The following is a 17,308-nucleotide window of genomic DNA, read 5'->3' as shown; positions in this document are numbered from 1 at the left end:
CACACTCAGCAGAGTTTGCTCCCCACTACAGGAAGCTGATCTGCAGCCATCACTTCCCTCTGCTCTCCCTGCACTCTTGTCACCTTGTATGTTTGTTCGGGTGGCATTCTTGAGGACCAAAAGGCAGAGGACACTACTCATCATTTATCACCTCACGAGGAAGTAGGAGAACTTCACCTCATCCTCATTTAGGTATTCAGACAGAGCAAGAAGTCACTGGAAAGCTGTACCGACTTGCAGCATTTAAAGAAAGTAAGTCTAATTAAGCATTCCTGCTAGCTGCTAGAAAGTCATTTCACGTGACTTATTCCTCTGATGGATTTGGGCTTTAATTATCTCAGAACCCTCCTTTTTTCCCCACGTGTGACAGAACTTATGTTTCACTGGGGATATACACCGATTGAGAAAAAGAACAAGTTGTGGTCATCACCTGTTTTGGGGATTTTCTTCAAGTCTGGTGGCTGGGACGTGCTCCAGCGTGGCTGGAACAGCCTAGAAAGCAGCAAAACAGTATTTAGGACTCATGGGTAAAAGATTCCTTACTAGCTTTTTCCTCCATGCTGCTTCTCCTCTGGCATTGCGGAGCCTTAGCCAAAATACAAAACCAAGGTGCTCCTGAAGAAAGTTAATATTCACTTGGAGGTTACTAATGATCTTGTGTCTTTTAAGAACACAGCATTAATGGACAAAATCCTCCACACCAGAGAAATCACAGAATCACAGAGGACTAAGTAAATAGTGCCATTAATCTAATAAATATGGAAGGGTACTACAAGAATTCTGTAGGCAGCTACTGGATTTAAAAGGAAACAGAAAGCATGTAGAACTTTTGAGTTTTCCATCTTTTCTCCTAGAGGAGGGTGTAAATTTTACAAGGGATCCATTTCTGCATTAGCCCCTGTCCTTACCATAGCTGCTTTTTTGGCTGGAGGTCCCATTGTGTCAGCGTCAGAGGCAGTCCGTGGCTTCACAGCTGCTACAGCAGAGGGAAAACTGCCAGGTGCCTTACGTTTCAGTGCCTTCTTCTTGGGGGAAGCGACTTTCCCATCCCAAGGCTTCGCAAACATGTTAAAGTTGGCTAGAGTAAAAGGAAGAGAGAACTGATACAGTCTTGCTCTGCCTCATGAAAAATCCACGTTCTCTTCCTCATTTCCACGGCCCGTCTACACAGTTAACTGTATTTGGCCAGCAGAAGTACACTGCCATTGCCTGGATTCTCAGCAATATCTTCCACATAGTAAACTCCGTCTACCAACAATCCATACAAAGGAACAAAGGAACTGAATAGCTACAGTAAATCATAATCCAGGATGAGGGAAACTCAGACACAGAGCGATCCCAAGTGCAAGCAATACTCTAAGACGTTGTATGAAGTCTAGTAAGATTCACAAATGTTGACAGCTTTTGTATTTAAAGTCTTGCTCCCTCTAGGAAAGGAAAAGCAGCAGGTATAGTAAGACAAGAGAGTGTATGCAACTGTTGTACCAGCTTCCTCTCCCCTGCAGTGATGTCCCACAAAATCTATTAAGTTGTTCTACAAAATCCAAATTTGTAGAGTCATATTCTAGTCTCCCATTCCTGACCTAACATCTGGCTGGCAGGAGAAGAAACGAAAGAAGGCTGGGTACTTGTTTTCTTTGTGTGTTTATTTCCTCGTGTCCCATGAGACAGAGAGAAAGGCTACAATGTGCAGTGCATGCAGCCTTTAAGCCCTCCTTATCTCCCTCACACAATCTCATTTTACAAAGTTGATATAATCTTAACAACGAGGCCTTTGATCCTCTGTCATTTTTGACAGAAACTGGCCCCCCACATTAAGACGCTGATGCATGCTTTACAAACACATACACGTGTCAAGTTAAGCAACACATGCCAAAGAGGAAGGTGAACTTGAACTCAACGCAGGGTGGACTTCATACCGTAAACAGATGGCAGAAAAAAACAGAATACCAAAATTAGACTAAAAAGCCCCTCAATGTGTTAATTTTCTAGTGGGAAATACAGAATACCATCACGTAATTAACGAAAACAGACATGGTTGCATGTTCTGGCCCTTCTTTGCCTTTGAACTTTGTAGCCTTAAACTCTTTTATCCTCTGCATTGAAGGAAAAAGCAAAGCAGATCCTGAGCAAACGGAACTTGCTCAATATGGGAAGCACCTCACCGGGGCAGGTATTAAAGCATCTTATTACCTGATAGCTTTGTGTTCCATAACGATTTCTGCCCGGCTGGGGCAGGTCCAGGTTGTGCTGGGGGAGCTGGCACATTTCCTCCACTCTGCTGCATCCGCAGAGCTTTCTCGCGCTTTATTTCTTCCAGGGTTTTAACACGCACTTCTCCTTCTGGCTTGGCTTTACCTGCCGGCTCCTTCGACTGCACTTTGCTGGGCCCGGAAAGAGTGAGCACGCTCTGCTTCTTGGGCTCACCCTCAATTTTTGCCCCTGCGCTGGGATCTTTGGTTTTACCATGCCATTCAGCCTGGGCTTTGGCTTGACATTCTCGTCTCTGAAGAGCTCTCTCACGACGGATTTCCTCCAGTGTTTTCACATGGATCTCTCCCTTTGGCTTAGCAGCCTTCCCTGTCATCATCAAGAAATGAGAAGCACCAACATTTAAAGAGAGTCCAACAATAGTTTAAGTCTCCAAAATTTGTCACAGTACTAAGGAAAACTAAGCCTGAGCGTTCCCAATAACGCATCTTAGGACAATAGCCTAACATTCTCCTCCTCCTCTGAGCCACTTGTTGTATTTTGAAGACCAGCCCTATCCAGAGAGAGTTGCTACACAGAAATGCTAGTTTACTTGATTACTTTTTCAGACTGCATTTCAAATTCCTGCTCCCGGCAGTGGCTCTATTCTAATTGTATATGATGGTTCACAGAAGCAGCTTAAAACCTTGACAAGGCACAAGCGGAAAATAAACACACACCTAGAGGCAGATTTCTGATAGTGGCTGTCAGAAGAGCTTCAGCACTCAAGCAAGAGGAATCAGTTCTTTGTTTTCATTTGAATTCCTTTTTAGGGCTGTATGAAAACGGTCTAAGTTCACGGAAAGGAAGAAGGAGAAAGTATATTTAATAGCCAGTTGTTACCTTTCGCAGCACTAGTCCGTTGAGAAGGTAATCCTAGCCTCTCCTTCACAGACTTGGGAACTTGAACTGCAAAACAGAAAAAGACCAAATTAGGGAGGCTGCATAAACGTCAACTTTGTGTTCACATTCGAAAACAAGGCAGGAAAGGTAACTTTGAATCCCGGTGATTAAGACCTCAGCCAACATGCAAAAAGAAACATCGCAGGAAAAGGACAAACAGAAAGCCTAAATACAAAACCCGTGAATCACATCCAGATGCCTGTTTAGTAGCTGTACCTCTCTTTGGTGCTTTGTCAGCATTTCCCGGAACCTCCACCTTCTTCCCCAGCCTTTCAGCAAGGCTGCGCTTCACCGGAAGGGCGCTTACATCAGCTTCAGACAGAGAAAACAAGGAATATTTTAAGAACATTTCTTTGCAGGAAGATTTGAGAACAGTCAACCACAAGCTTCTATTTTTCAAGCATATTTTCATAAAATTGCCTTTCAGCTGCTAAATGGTTTTTTTGCCATTTCTGCAGTCAACACAGATCTCCACTGCAATGCATTTTCCTCTCATACGTCAAAAATACTCTTCAATGCAGTCATATAGAGAAGGCGGCACCTAAATAACAGCTCATAAAAAGTTCTTACCCACGGAGGCTTTCCGTTTTCCTTGTTTCTCAGCAAGATCTAGTCGAACCACAGGTTCCTCCCCTAAAACAAAAGTAAAATTTTTCTATTTCATAGAAACCAGTAGCCAATAGAAATAGTATACTGTTAGCCCATGTCCAAAAAAAACCCAGCAAGGCACTGTTTTGACAGCTAAACCACACAAACTCACATTTCAACTATAATTAACTTAGAAAAAGTATCCATAGTCTCAGTGTTTGCCTCAAATTCCAGCTGAATGTAGTCGAGAATGAATCTGAGTCTGCTTGACAGCTATACTTTGTGCAGAACAGAGCTGCATAAGCAAGCAGAATATTATTAGGTACAAATGCTGAGAAATATTCCTTTCTAAGGTGAATGTCTATGAGTAGAAGTACTTCTTCACTTCTTTCCCTTTCAAAGGAATTTGCACAACTCTAAACAATATAATTTATACACAGACTCCTATCGCACTACTGTCCACACGTGCCACTGTCAGCCTCTTTAAAGCTTCAGAAATTGCTTCTTACATAGCACTGTCCTCTAGAGCTCTTTCTTCTCGTTACTCTCCTGTTTTTCAGTTATCCCCCTATTTGCATACTGACACATTTTTTTCTTTCTCCTGCTACTGCACTTAACCTGAGCACCAAAGCTTTCCAGTACAACCAGGGACTTTCAGCATAAAAGCATGTTTTGAACAGAAGGCGGCAGCACCAGGAGGCTAACAGGGGTGAATTGCCTTCCTTCTTGCTTAACCTTCCAGTTTAGGAGTAATGAAATCAAAACAAAAGCATGAATTATTACCTTCCTCTGTAGACAGTGTCACAGTTCTCACCACTGTCCGGACATTTTCCTTTTCCGGAGCAGGAAAAATCATAGAATCGACGGGAGGAAGAGAAGATCTTGAAGGACCTTCTGCTCAGAGCAAGCAAAACATAAGGAAGTTTACCAAACAGAAAAAACTATCACGAAGAACAAAAAACTTTAATTATTCATTACTGTCAAACATACAGTGACCAGAGCATGCAAATAAGAGAGGTGACTAATTTGCCTCTGGTTGCCCTTGGAATTCCCATCTAGAATACCAGCTGGCTGAGAATCAGGTTGCTCGATGCCCCCAGCTAAACATGGAAGTCTATCCCTCAAGCAGCTCCCAGCCACCATCACCTGCCATTCTGAAGCCAATCAAATTTCACTTCTTTGGCAAAATAGTTGGATTCACCAAAGCATAGCCAGCTACCCGGTATTACTGGAAGAGTTTTTTTTTGAAAGAAAAATCATCACACAGGATGAAGGTGAACAGGGTAAGGAAGCAGGGAATATTAACTCACCACCGTGTCTCTTAGTTTTTTCCTTCATTTTCTGCAATTTGATTTCTTCAAGTGTTTTTATTCCAAAATTCAGACCGTCCTCTGAAAACAGAAAACAGTTAATGAGACTAAGGCTTAGAGGCACTCACTGAGGACCACAGATCCTCAGGCTTCTTAGTGCTCAGGAACTTTCAGAAGTATTTAGAATAAAGCCTGTCAACACTCCTCACAAGTGAAACAACCATAGAATCAATGGCATTTTGCCCCTCCTTTCACCCTTCAGGGTAAAAACTGTAGTTTTAATTTTAATCCATTTACGTGATATTAGATCCCTCTATCGTTAGATATGGCTTTCAACAGTGGTTGCCAGGCTGCACGTGCAGCCATTTAAACTCCATGCTGTGACCCTGTTTTGTTCTCCAAAAGGAAAGAAAAGGAGTTCAACTTTCTGACCCAATGGGCACATGATGGTATCAGGGAGAAATGAGATCATGGAAATAACCGAGTCCATTCAGCACCCCTACATTCTGTTGTGTTTTTACGCCACATTGCTTTTGAGTTAATTGTCAAGTTCTCCTTCCGATTTATCCTACTACAGGTGCTGGAATACCTTGTTTAGCAGTAGTAGCACTGGCTTTCCGAGTGGAAATCATCCGTAATCCATTTTGGCCTTCCTCAGCTGGTTGCTGGACGGGAGTTTTAGTTTCTTCTCCTTCCGCAGAAAGCTGGTCTGAAGGGGAAAAATCTATTCAGTTATGCATAGGCCAGATTGTTCGTGATTATGTAGCTCATGCAATGACACTTCAGTCCATGGTTCCTATAAAAAAGTTGTTTTTTTTTTTTTTTTTTTAATACAGCTACACTGACCTGATGAACTCGTAAGTAGACTACCCTAGGACAAAACATCTAGGACTCTAGATTCTCTCTGCAGCTTTAACTACTACACAACATATTACTCTTCAGACAAAAAAAAAGGAATTTCCTTCCTAGTTTCACATAGAGCTTTACACAACAGACCAGCTAAAGCCAAGAGTGGTTCTAAGCTTTCCTCCAACATTTCAGGTTCTGTCCACTGACTGCCAGACAAAGCCACCAGTGACCTGAGCGGACTGCCTGCCCTATCGCTAGTCAGACCTCAGGTCATCTGTGATTTAGACATTCATTTACAGCACAAATTCCTTCCAAGAACCAAAGACTTACACAATCATTTACAGCACAAATTCCTTCCAAGAACCAAACCATGCTCACCATCATCATCTTCATCATCATCTGCAGCATTGATTACAACTGGAGGGTGTGTAGGGCTTGGGACATTTTCCGAGTTTTCCACTTTCATCACCCGCCTTAGCTATGGAGAGGGATTGGACTGGACAGAAAGTTTGTTTTGCTGCAGTGACATCTGAGCCACTTTCAAATCATCGTCCGCGGACTCAGGCGGACTTGGCAGTGTAGCTAGAGGAAGAGGAGGATCATCAGTAATATGGCAGTTTAAAACTTTGACCACAATGCACGAAGATGGTAGCTAAGGCAGATAACCTGCACAGGCAATGAATGCAGCATCTCCTTTTGCCCATCCCGCCACTGTTTACACCGTGAACAATGACTTGCCTTCAAACAACAACACATCTCCCTACCACCCAGCAGAAGACGAAACAACAGAAAGCAAACTGCAAGGCAAATATCACACAAAGCAGAGAGAAGCTGAGCATGAAAGCAGAAAACAAATACCAGCAGTACAGCAGCAGTACACTCGGTTTAGCTGACCACCTAGGACTGCAGACCTTTTCCTGCACTCACAAATGAACGGTTACCTGATGTCTCCTACACTATTGGCACCCACTAAGTAATATGCAAAATTAATTCTTCAATACTTAAAGAAAAAGGACCTAAACTCACTCTTGCTTGGTGGTAAGAAGACGCCATCGATGTAACGTCCCTTTGCGTGATGAAAAGCACAGTTGGCTTTCTGACAGCCCACTGGCTGCTTCTCCCAGTAGCAGGGAATCTCAGCGCGCTTTTTCTGAAGACAGAAAGAAAGACAAGCTCGTGATAACATGCACCTAAGGTTTGCAAAGAGATGCACAGTTCCAGGTCACGACAGCGATAGGGCTGTCACAATACAGTGCTGAAACATCATTCCAAAGGTCAGTTTATCACGGAAGTATAGTATTTCCGGGCATATTCACAAAGTTTGCAGAAGCTGTAACCACTATGCACGTTTAGCCTTGTCATCATTCAGTTTGAGAAGACAGGCACTCTCAGACATCAGTTTAGGGTGGGTTAAACTAATACACCTAGGATTATACTAGGATTATTCAGAGGGAAAAAGAACATCTTAAATTGCCTACGTTAACTCTATCCAGAACTACTTCTCGGAGACTTCGTTCTTCTGCACCTTTAACTTTCCCCACTGCTTCCTAGCCCAGGCAGCTAGAACAGCATTATCTGAAGGACTCCGGGACACAAGAGACCTGATAGATCATTATCAAGCCTGCTCTCAGGAGGCTAGTACAGCCTGTTTATTACCCCCCTGCTCCAGCAGGTTTTAGCAGTCTAGTTAGCGGTTATTCTGCATCTGTTGAGAAAATACTGTCGGCGTCTAATAAAAGAAAATCTTGCTAAGACATACCTAAGGCATTGATTTTATTTCCCTCTCCTTCCTCCCACCCCCTCCCCTGCTAACAGAAACCAGTGTAATTCCAAAGCAAAGGACTCTGTCCTGCAAAAGCACAATCAGCACACCTACAGCACTGAAAAATGCTTTTGTTGATTTATTTTGAGAACACATCTTTAGGCACTCACATCGATTTCCATGTGTCTGAATCGGCAGACATTCCTGAAACAACGACCCTCCTGCCACAGCGTGCAGACTGTCTCGTTCCCCAGAGCAGCTTCACAGTGGCGGAAGGAACAGTTGTCTCCCTGTAACCAAAAGGAAACCAACAAGGAAAATATAGTACAGCCTCAAAAACGTCCATGCTACTGCCTCAGGTTGCCACGATTGAATTCAGAATCTATCTGGTTATCACGTTAACCAAAGACCAGTGTGCCTCCTCCTCCTACTCTACCCCTTCCTGAAAAAAATGAAAAAAACCAAAAAAAAAAAACAACAAAAAAACAAAGCAAAGCAAAGCAAAAGAAACCCAGCCATACCTTGGTACAGGTAGAATAGAAATAGAAGTAGCAATCGTCTCCTTGTTTAGACATGCCGACAAGTTCTGATAACAAGCTCGGGTTCTCTCCACAGGGACTTCCTCTGCTCTTGGAGAGAGCTGTCTTCACCCTTGCTTGGGCTGAAAGTCTTCCACTGGCTTGTGATCAGTGAAATCTTCTTTTTAAAAGTAACCCTAAAGAAAGTACCAACAAGTGAAAAATAATGAGTAACAAGCATTTTTCCAGCTTTCTTCTGTTCATCAAATTAGTCTCTTGAGGAGAGCAATGCCTTGAAATCAGCTGTTACGGGAACTAACACAATATTAAACTAAAGTTCTGTAAAGCTGCCAGGAGCTTTGTCAGCAAGTGTTCTCTTCCACGTCCTCAATAATATGCCTTGGAGCACATCCGGAAGCCTGAAAATGGAGTCACTTCTTCAAAAACCACCTGATCATACATGCAAGGCAATGATCAACTATGGCTACGAGTAACTTCTACAGAACGCAGTATGACGCATTAAATAGCACGTTCCAGTCACTGTGGGTCTTCGAGTTCACCTACCTGGACAACCTCAGCAAAGTTATCGATCTTCAAAGACTTCCAGTTAACTTCTCCTGGAGGCCGAACCAACACTGAATCCGTGAATTAATGATAAAGGGGTAGGAAGAATTTGCCTCCTCACTTTGCCAAGGGAGCCTCTCATCCACAATTCAAACATAGGATGTGCTTTTAAACAGCTTATAACTAATGGAGGAAGCAAGTCCATCTGAACACTCTCTCAGACTGGAGACAGCCAGGGTTAGTTAGCTCTTCAAAAAATAAAAACCAAAAAAAAAAAAACACAAAACAAAACGAAAACAAAAAAACCCAGTGCATTTAGAGATGAACTCGTGATTCAAAGTGGCTGCAAAAATGAGGCTCCATCTTCCACAGCCAGAAAATTTGACTTTTTTTTTTTTTTTTTAATTCAAAATTCAGTATGTTCCAATCTCTGGTCTTCAAGATTTCTTCACCTATTAAGAAAACACTAAAACCTTTCCCCGTCTTTATTACCTGTACAGCAAAAAACACACCAGTGCACAGAAATACACAAATGTGCATACGCATACACACATATGTGTTTAGACACACACACGAGGAGTGAGTGATAGAAAGTTAGCGAGAGCGACAGTGGAAATCAGAAGTTTTGCCTTTTTGACACAGAGAGCGCGTAAAAACTCTCTCATTTTGAGGGAACTAGAAAAAAATGGAGGATCTACCAAATATTTTGATGAGTATGCCTTCGAGGCCAATGCTTTATACCATGAGTGATCTGGGGGCCAGCACACAAATATGCATACGTATGTATCACACAGTATCACGGATTTCTAGGTTGGAAGAGACCTCAAGATCATCGAGTCCAACCTCCGACCTAACACTAAGTACTCCACTAAACCATATCGCTAAGCTCTACATCTAAACGTCTTTTAAAGACCTCCAGGGATGGTGACTCCACCACCTCCCTGGGCAGCCCGTTCCAATGCTTAATAACCCTTTCGGTAAAGAAGTACTTCCTAACATCCAACCTAAAACTCCCCTGTCGCAACTTTTGCCCATTCCCCCTCGTCCTGTCACCAGGCACGTAGGAGAACAGACCAACCCCCACCTCTTTACAGCCTCCTTTAAGGTAACTGTAGAGAGCGATGAGGTCGCCCCTGAGCCTCCTCTTCTCCAGGCTGAACAAGCCCAGCTCCCTCAGCCGCTCCTCGTAAGACTTGTTCTCCAGACCCCTCACCAGCTTGGTCGCCCTTCTCTGGACTCGCTCGAGCACGTCCATGTCCTTCCTGTAGCGAGGGGCCCAAAACTGAACACAGTACTCAAGGTGCGGCCTCACCAGAGCCGAGTACAGGGGCACAATCACTTCCCTAGACCTGCTGGCCACACTGCTTCTTATACAGGCCAGGATGCTGTTGGCCTTCTTGGCCACCTGGGCACACTGCTGGCTCATATTCAGCCGACTGTCAACCAACACTCCCAGGTCCTTCTCGGCCAGGCAGCTTTCCAGCCACTCATCTCCCAGCCTGTAGCTCTGCTTGGGGTTGTTGCGCCCCAGGTGCAGGACCCGGCACTTGGCCTTGTTGATCTTCATACAGTTGACCTCAGCCCATCGCTCCAGCCTATCCAGATCAAATATGTACATGCATACAGGATAAACATATCTATACACACAAGCGTGCACAGTATATGTCATATGGTATCCATATCGAGAACAACTCGTAGCCCTGATCAGACACGTAGACTTGCAATCAATTAACAGCAGGAAGACAGCAGATCAAGGATACAGCAAGCTTTGAGAGGCAGGGCAATGCTCACTTTGCCAGTGGCATGGCTGCATGATACCAAGAATTTTGAATTAGTTTGATTTTTTGGAAGCAATTTGTTTTCTTTCTGCGCTGTAGCAAATACCACAGGTTTGCCATCACGTGCTGTTCCCTAATCCATATATCCATCATCATCCATTGCTGCAAGATCATGAAAGGTTAGAAAAGATGACTTAGGTCCAATTTAACAGCCAATGATTTTTCAATGACCAGAGCTGCAACAGATTTTATTTAGCCACAAGCAGGTTTTTTTTTTCTGATGTGAAGTCAGATATTTTGATTTTTTTTTTAAGACACTAAATGTCATAAAACCTGCAACCAGACCAGATAAAGTTCAAATTAGAGTGATTCTGAAGCCTTTCATTAAAATGCTGCACATTTCTGTGCAAATTATTTCGGACTCTTCTGGACAAAAGCGGATGAAATAGTTCTTACAAATTAATAATAAAAGGTTGGAACCTTTTACTCACACAAACACTAGTGAATTTTCCAGGAAGTATTATTTTGGCAGGGAATTTTCCCAAATCTAAAGTAAAGAGGGGAAAAGTTGGGTTCCCGTATTAGTTGTTGGTTTTGACTGCTTGACAAAGGGAATAAAAACAGTAGTTAAGTGCAAGGTTTCCTTCTCTTCTTTAGTATTGAGAGGAATCGTCACTTCTGACCTTTAGCACCTTCAGAAACACACTTAGTGCCATGCAGATTCCTCTGCATCTACTTCTAAAAATTACTGGTGCTCCTTAGCATGGAAGTTGGACTTGAAATCTTTTCCAGACTGAGCTCTTTTGAATGCCCAAGGAGCTCATCATTTTGCTTGTTGCCTTCCATTTTCCTGAACAGACCCAGAACGCTGTTCAGGATATGAATGGATCTGGTCTAAGGAATGGGAAGAAAGCAAAAACCAAGGATACCTCACAGCCCTAAATGCCATAAAAAGCAGTCTCATTTTAAAAAAGATCTCCAAAGCTTTTTTTTTTTTTTTTAAACTGACATCTGCCAATATGGCGATCCAAGTGCTGAACAGAAACCAACTGAACTAGCCCCTGAAAGCCTGAATAAAAATGAGTAACTCTGGTGCACTCAGCAGGTCTGTAATAGAAGTTGGCAAGATTTTTAGATTTCTTTTTTCTCCAGGGTGCTAGTAAAGTTTTTGCGTTACGAGATTTTGAACTCTTTTTGTACAAAAGAATTACAGATGCACTACAGTCACGGTAGCTGGGGGTCTGGAAATACATGCCAACAAGTGTCATAAACTTTGCCTTTGCTGAAGGAAGATAACTAGTCCAAAGAAAACCTGCCTAGTTTGTTTTACAGGCTTGTCTTTCTCAGTACGGAACAAACTGACCTCCCTGGTCTAACTTTCCAGTTGGCTATTCTGCCTTTGTCCTGGAGAGAAGAGCAAGAAGGGAACAAAATATTTTTGCACTCCAAAAAATGCATTAGGGAAGGATTATCACACCTACCTAAGGGTAATTTCTTGTTTGTTTATAAAGCGCAAAGTCTTTCTCTTGGACAGTCTCTGTTGCTGGCCTGTTTTGTGCCTTCCATTTATAATAAAGGTATTAAAGATGCTTACCCCGTTTTGGTGGTTTTTTATTTTTAGAACAGTGTAAGCGGACAGTCGGATGACAAGCAAGAAAGAACAGCATAAACTCCTTGTTGTGACCCTGCTTTTTAATCACCCAGCATCAGCCTTGCTGCAAAACAGTCTCCGCTGATTTACCTGCTTGTTAAAGCACCCCACAGGCTGCAAGTGTTGTGTGCTAGGTGTCAAATTATATTTAACGGTGCATAGGTAAACCATTCATCTTCCCATGGTCAAAGCACAGAACAGCCTCCTGCTAACACAGCTCATCCTTGCTGTAACTGCTTTTAAACCTATTTGTTGGTAAGAAAAGAGCTCAGTACACCACCTTCACAGGGCAAAAATTCACATGGAAGAGCAGAAAAAACCAGAAGTGCTTCCTGAACTTCACGTTACCAACAGCACCATCGGATTTAGATCCTTGCCTGGCATCCAGGATGCACGGCCTGCAAGCACTGCTGCGATGTGGAAGTGCCAAGGCAGGTTTTTGGCCTGCCCTAAAACACTTTTTTTTTTTTTTTCTTTTACAAACAATACAAAGAGTGTGCCAGGTATGCTGTAATGCCCGTGTGCCAGGTCAATAGAGGATATCCAAACAACAGAGGCGCTTCTCCTAATTTCTGGCGTGAAAACACTTTCACAGCATTCTTTTCACGAAGAAACCCCTCTCTATCTTCTCCAATGCTCCAGGACCTGCTGCAGCTGCAGCGGCTGCGCTGGTACCAGCCGCATCTTTGACAAATCTTTTCAACGGTTCTGCTTTACCTCGGCACAGTTGAGGTCACTCCTCTTCCTCTTCCAGCCGAGGAAGCAGCTTGCGGGCTCTGCCACACGGTCGGTGCAGAAGCGAAAGCTGGGAACACAGCAGTCAAACTCTCACTGCTAACGAAGCCACCAGGGCAGAGGGCTGACACAGACCCACCAGAGGCGAACCGTACCCGCTCTCCCTCCCGGCTGCGAGGCTCGCCACAGCAGCCCCGACCCGAAGCGCTCACAATGCTTTGCTTGGTGATGTCACCGATGAGTCAGAGTCCCCAGATGAGCATCTGCCTTGCCACTCTTTAATGTTGGTGTTGTTTTTTGGTTGGTTGTTTGCTTGCTTTTGAAACTTATGTAGGTTATGGTAAACCTTCAGGTAAACCACAGATCAATGGGGAAGAAGTCCCACACGAGGGATGGCGCATTCTTTAACGTGCTGCATTCGACAAAGAAGCTCTCTCCATTTTGCGCAGTGGCAACAGGCACGACTGCAACACACGCACGTGTAGGCAGCACCTGCAGGTCCCAAACCGTTAACCAATTTTTAGATAGCACCAATTTTTTATGTAGTTGCTTTCCCTTCATCCATAACCCCTTTTTTCCTTTCTTTATATCGGGTGGCTCTCCTCCATTGTTCTGTCATTTTACTCCCCAGTGTCTGAGCAGGCACTGGGAATCGTTTCCAGAGGAAGGGTACTGCTGAAGCTACAACATTTACTCTCAGGGAAAAGAGAGTATGTGAAAGAATACATACTTCCTTTCTTTTTCCTGTTTTTTTTTTTTTTTTAAAATCTCTGAAATCAACGCTGCGGCCTGGCAGCAAATAACTATGGGAGTAATGATGATTCCTCATCCTCACTGTAACATTGTAGTTAATGTCATAAAGAAGCAATTTCCCCAGGCAGTGGCCATTTGAGATGGGAAGGGGCAGTAAGAGGAAGTTTTCCTTAGACTAGCTCTTCCCCCAGAACACCTCGCCATCCAGCAACAAATTCAATTCACCTGCTCCGCCTGATCAGTCAAACGCGCGTCCGACTCCAGCACACGTCACAGCGGTGGTTCTGACGTGGTTTGAGAATCACCTATCCGCAGAATATCTCGGGTTTGTACACTCAAATAACGCAGTCTTTTCCAAATAAGGCCCAGAGCTCACACTCCGAGTGCAGCCTAACAGCACCAGAGGGCCGGTAGGCTAAACATTCCCATCCTGGCAACAGGACTGACCCGGGCAACAGTAAGCATCCCTTCTGCACTTTCGTCGTGAACATCAACATAAGGAAACAGAGACCTCCTCGATCCAAGTTTGAAGAAACAAACACAAAGGTCACCCAAGCGGGTTGTTTTCAGCAAACTAACGGAGAAATTAAGGTGACAACCGCGTGCATCCAGAGTTAGTCAGATCCCGAAGGCAGTTCCTTTGGGAAACGCAGGAGCAGCGCGCCAGATGACGGCTACCTTACAGCGCACCCCTCAGAGGCACTGCTACGAAAGGAAGGCAGAAGGTTGGAACTCAAAATAACTCGCAAGGCGCCCGTTAAGGGGGAAGCTTTAATTTCCTGAGCAGAACCTCCCCCCTGAAGGCAGCCCAGGGACTCTTTGCTTCCCTAGGGAGACGGCGGGGACGGGGCAGGGCGGTGGGATGGAGGGACACAGGGCCAGATGGACGGCCAGACGGCCGGATGGATGGACAGACGGCCAGATGGACGGCCAGACGGCCCAAAAGGCCTGAGCAAGGGCTGAGGAGCGGGAGGGAAGGGCAGGGCGAGGGGAAGGGGAAGGGCGGCCCTGGGCCTGACAGGGCACCTTGGGCCTAACCCCGGGCAGCAGCTCCCCATCTCACAGGGCCCGCGGGGGGCTGCCTGTAACAGGAGATGCGGGCAGGTAAATTTTACAAGCACTGCATCACAAATACCCTGCAACACCTGAACTATTCACTGGGACAGCCTCCTTCCTCACCTCCTGAAAGCTCCAGCTGGCAAACCAAGGACAAAATGAAAGGCAGATGTGGAGGACCTCGTAAGATACTGTTTTGTTCCCTACGTGCCCACTGCTGGTGACACGTAATGCCTCCTGTTCCCAAACGACATCGGCACGTTACATCTTTACTACATGCTGAAAGGAACTCAGCAACTTGAACACAACTTAGAATTACCCATCCCGGCAGCAGGCTGTCCAGCTGAAGCTGCTTTAGCCAATCAAGTGTGTCATGCTGCCCCTCAAAGGTTTCTTCCTGGGAACGTCTGCTGTGACACTCCTGACGTATTACTTCTCGGAATGGCAGAACTGCGCTGGGTAGGCCCCACAGCAAGACTCGTATTTCTGTCCTTCCCTTTCAGGAAAGGATCTCCCACCTTGAATTTATTAATTTTCATGATGATGATACACAAATTGAAGTTTTGAAAAACTGAATGCTGATTAACAGATTTCTAGCACAGCCTGTGCATCAAAATTCATTTCTCTCCATTTAGGTAATCTTAGTTTCTGAGTTACAGTTACAGTCAAAATTTTTCTTCTTCGATTTTTTTCTTTTTTTTTTCCTTTTTTTTTTTTTTTTTTGTGATCAGAAAAACGAGGGGACTGGCTGTCCCAAGTCAGCCGGGGAACTTCTCTTTGGTCGATGCATCAAGCAACTCAGCTCTCTTGGGGAAACTTAAATAGAAAAGACAGATCTCCAAACGGATAAAAAAAATAAATCAAATGATAAAAACCCAACCGACACATCTGATACCCCAGCTTATTGAACAGCACAAGGGTTTAATCTACAGGCTCTGTCCAAAGCAGCAAGAAGTGACAGATTTAATCCAAACCACTTGCCCGCTCTCACTCTCTGATCTGGAGACGTTATTGGACAAGCATGCATAGCAGTAACACTTGTAAACACTGGGTTACTGCACCACAGCCCCAAATCCCTCACGGGCCCACTAAGATACTTTTACTGACTGATCCACAATAAACACTCCCAAAAAGATTCTCAACAAGCTAAACCCTGTTTAGAAAGAATCTGAGGAACCTGTCACTGCAGCAACAAAGGGCTGCAATTGTATGCAAAATCTCCAACACCCTCCTTAGCACCCTGCTAGCTCAAGGACTGTGTGGGGCTTCCGTGCCCTGAACGAGTCCACCCTGGCCACATAATGCAGATGTAATGGTCAAGAAAGCACATAGCGTTATCGAAACTTATCAGATCCACAGCAAAAAGAAAAGCCCACGCTTCTATATTTCTCCTCCTTCTCCATTCACAGAAGGAAGAGACTGAAAACAAGCAGATTTGTGGTTTACATTTACAGTTAATGTGAAAAATGGCTATTTGTGAAATACATCACGTATTGTTTCAAGCTACAAACAACTCGCTCCCACAAAGGAAAGACTTTTGACCTCAGCATGCAACCCCAGTTACAAATAACTTCCTATCTACCAGCGGGCCGCGTTCCCCTGGCACTCAGTCACTCCGCAGCACGGCAGCCACCTTTCTTCTAAGGATGGCAAATTCTACTTAGAAACGCTCTGTAGAAGAGTGATGTTGTCCCCTTTTAACACGATCCGGCCTGCAGCAAAGAGAAGGGAAAGAGGGGATTAGAGAGAGCCCAGAACCTGAGAATAATCTCGTGTTTTCAGAAAGTGTTTTGTGTGGTTGAGCAGGGTTTTGCCCATCATGCAGAGTGCAGGCCGCCTGGTATTACACATTTCAAAGACCAGAACCGGTCTCAGGCAGGGACAGATTCTCCTTCATCCAGCAAAATCAGCAGCTCAAAAATCATCAGGGACAGAGATGTAGCCAGGAATTGCTCACTGAACTTCAACAGCAAGGCTCGTCACACGGTTGGTACGTCTCAGTGCTGCTACCTAGAAGGCTCACCCGGGCAGGTTTCAGACCGCGCGTCACTCGGGTTGCACAGACACACGACACACCCAGCTGTTTCCTTGATTTTGTCTTGGAGTGAATCTCCTCTGCGTCGTCCAGCGCCAAATTCACGTACTCGTCAAAGCCCTAGAAATCGGCAACAGTGGCAATTAGTTCAGCAACAACACGAACCATCGTCAGCTTTGCTGACCCAGGCTGGACAACGAAGACTAATTGTTAGAGAAGCACGATTTCTTTTTTCCCTTGGGCTAGTTTTTCTTGACAAGAAAAAATAGGATTGTGAATGAGGGAAAACAAACTAACGATGTAACGTGGGGTCATGCTGACACTCACGATGATGCAGCCTTCTATCCGCACGTTCACTTGCTCAGCCACACCTGGATCCTCGAGCTCTGCAGAACGAAGGAGGAGAGTAAATTGGAACACAAACACCGCGAGCAGTTTTGTTCTCTCTCGTGTGTTCAGAAATACCCGCTAACCATAGCCGCTAGAGCTCCCAAACACTCCAAGGAGCAACTCTCAGGGGCAGTTTCAATTAACAGTCTGACATTTTAGAGTCTTA

At 44.6% G+C, this 17,308-nt stretch overlaps 3 protein-coding genes across 4 annotated transcripts; all 3 read right to left on the bottom strand.

Annotated features, from left to right (window-relative positions):
• Positions 1 to 426: 426 nt before the first annotated feature.
• Positions 427 to 3,502, bottom strand: LOC310891746 (zinc finger CCCH domain-containing protein 11A-like; the record flags this gene model as incomplete). The annotated part of the gene is made up of 5 exons (XM_083853982.1): positions 427 to 492; positions 909 to 1,078; positions 2,194 to 2,580; positions 3,094 to 3,159; positions 3,370 to 3,502. 5 exons carry the CDS (start codon positions 3,500 to 3,502, stop codon positions 427 to 429), a joined length of 822 nt encoding a protein of 273 aa, XP_083710108.1.
• A 139-nt stretch (positions 3,503 to 3,641) lies between these two features.
• LOC310891753 (zinc finger CCCH domain-containing protein 11A-like) lies at positions 3,642 to 6,050 on the bottom strand. Its single transcript, XM_083853986.1, has 4 exons — positions 5,641 to 6,050; positions 5,052 to 5,132; positions 4,525 to 4,635; positions 3,642 to 3,786 (listed from the first exon to the last, which is right to left on the bottom strand). The coding sequence occupies exons 1-4, from the start codon at positions 5,681 to 5,683 to the stop codon at positions 3,707 to 3,709; spliced, it is 315 nt and encodes a 104-aa protein (XP_083710112.1). The 5' UTR covers positions 5,684 to 6,050; the 3' UTR covers positions 3,642 to 3,706.
• Positions 5,710 to 8,343, bottom strand: LOC310891754 (zinc finger CCCH domain-containing protein 11A-like). Of its 2 annotated transcripts, XM_083853987.1 has the most exons (4): positions 8,184 to 8,343; positions 6,927 to 7,050; positions 6,279 to 6,482; positions 5,710 to 5,760 (listed from the first exon to the last, which is right to left on the bottom strand). In XM_083853987.1, the coding sequence occupies exons 1-3, from the start codon at positions 8,235 to 8,237 to the stop codon at positions 6,379 to 6,381; spliced, it is 282 nt and encodes a 93-aa protein (XP_083710113.1). In that variant the 5' UTR covers positions 8,238 to 8,343; the 3' UTR covers positions 5,710 to 5,760; positions 6,279 to 6,378. The 2 variants fall into 2 exon arrangements, 1 of the variants encoding a protein (XP_083710113.1); XR_014577703.1 differs by lacking the exons at positions 5,710 to 5,760; positions 8,184 to 8,343 and adding an exon at positions 7,833 to 8,101 and having other exon boundaries at positions 6,285 to 6,482.
• Between the last annotated feature and the right edge of the window lie 8,965 nt (positions 8,344 to 17,308).

Source organism: Anser anser (genome assembly GCF_964211835.1).
Source record: "Anser anser genome assembly, contig: HAP1_SCAFFOLD_90, whole genome shotgun sequence".
Taxonomy (NCBI): domain Eukaryota; kingdom Metazoa; phylum Chordata; class Aves; order Anseriformes; family Anatidae; genus Anser; species Anser anser.
The sequence above is the reverse complement of the archived record's forward strand: the minus strand, read 5'-3'. Positions and strand labels throughout refer to the sequence as shown.

Excerpts from the sequence above, each read along its gene's own strand:
- LOC310891753 (XM_083853986.1), bottom strand. The coding sequence starts at position 5,683 with ATGATTTCCACTCGGAAAGCCAGTGCTACTACTGCTAAACAAG. Across the intron at positions 4,636-5,051 it reads AAAAACTAAGAGACACGGTG|AAGGTCCTTCAAGATCTTCT; the intron begins GTGAGTTAATAT and ends TGCTCTGAGCAG. Across the intron at positions 3,787-4,524 it reads GACACTGTCTACAGAGGAAG|GGGAGGAACCTGTGGTTCGA; the intron begins GTAATAATTCAT and ends CTTTTGTTTTAG.
- LOC310891754 (XM_083853987.1), bottom strand. The coding sequence starts at position 8,237 with ATGTCTAAACAAGGAGACGATTGCTACTTCTATTTCTATTCTACCTGT. Across the intron at positions 7,051-8,183 it reads TCTATTCTACCTGTACCAAG|AAAAAGCGCGCTGAGATTCC; the intron begins GTATGGCTGGGT and ends TTCTGTCTTCAG. Across the intron at positions 6,483-6,926 it reads CTTCTTACCACCAAGCAAGA|CTACACTGCCAAGTCCGCCT; the intron begins GTGAGTTTAGGT and ends CTCTTCCTCTAG.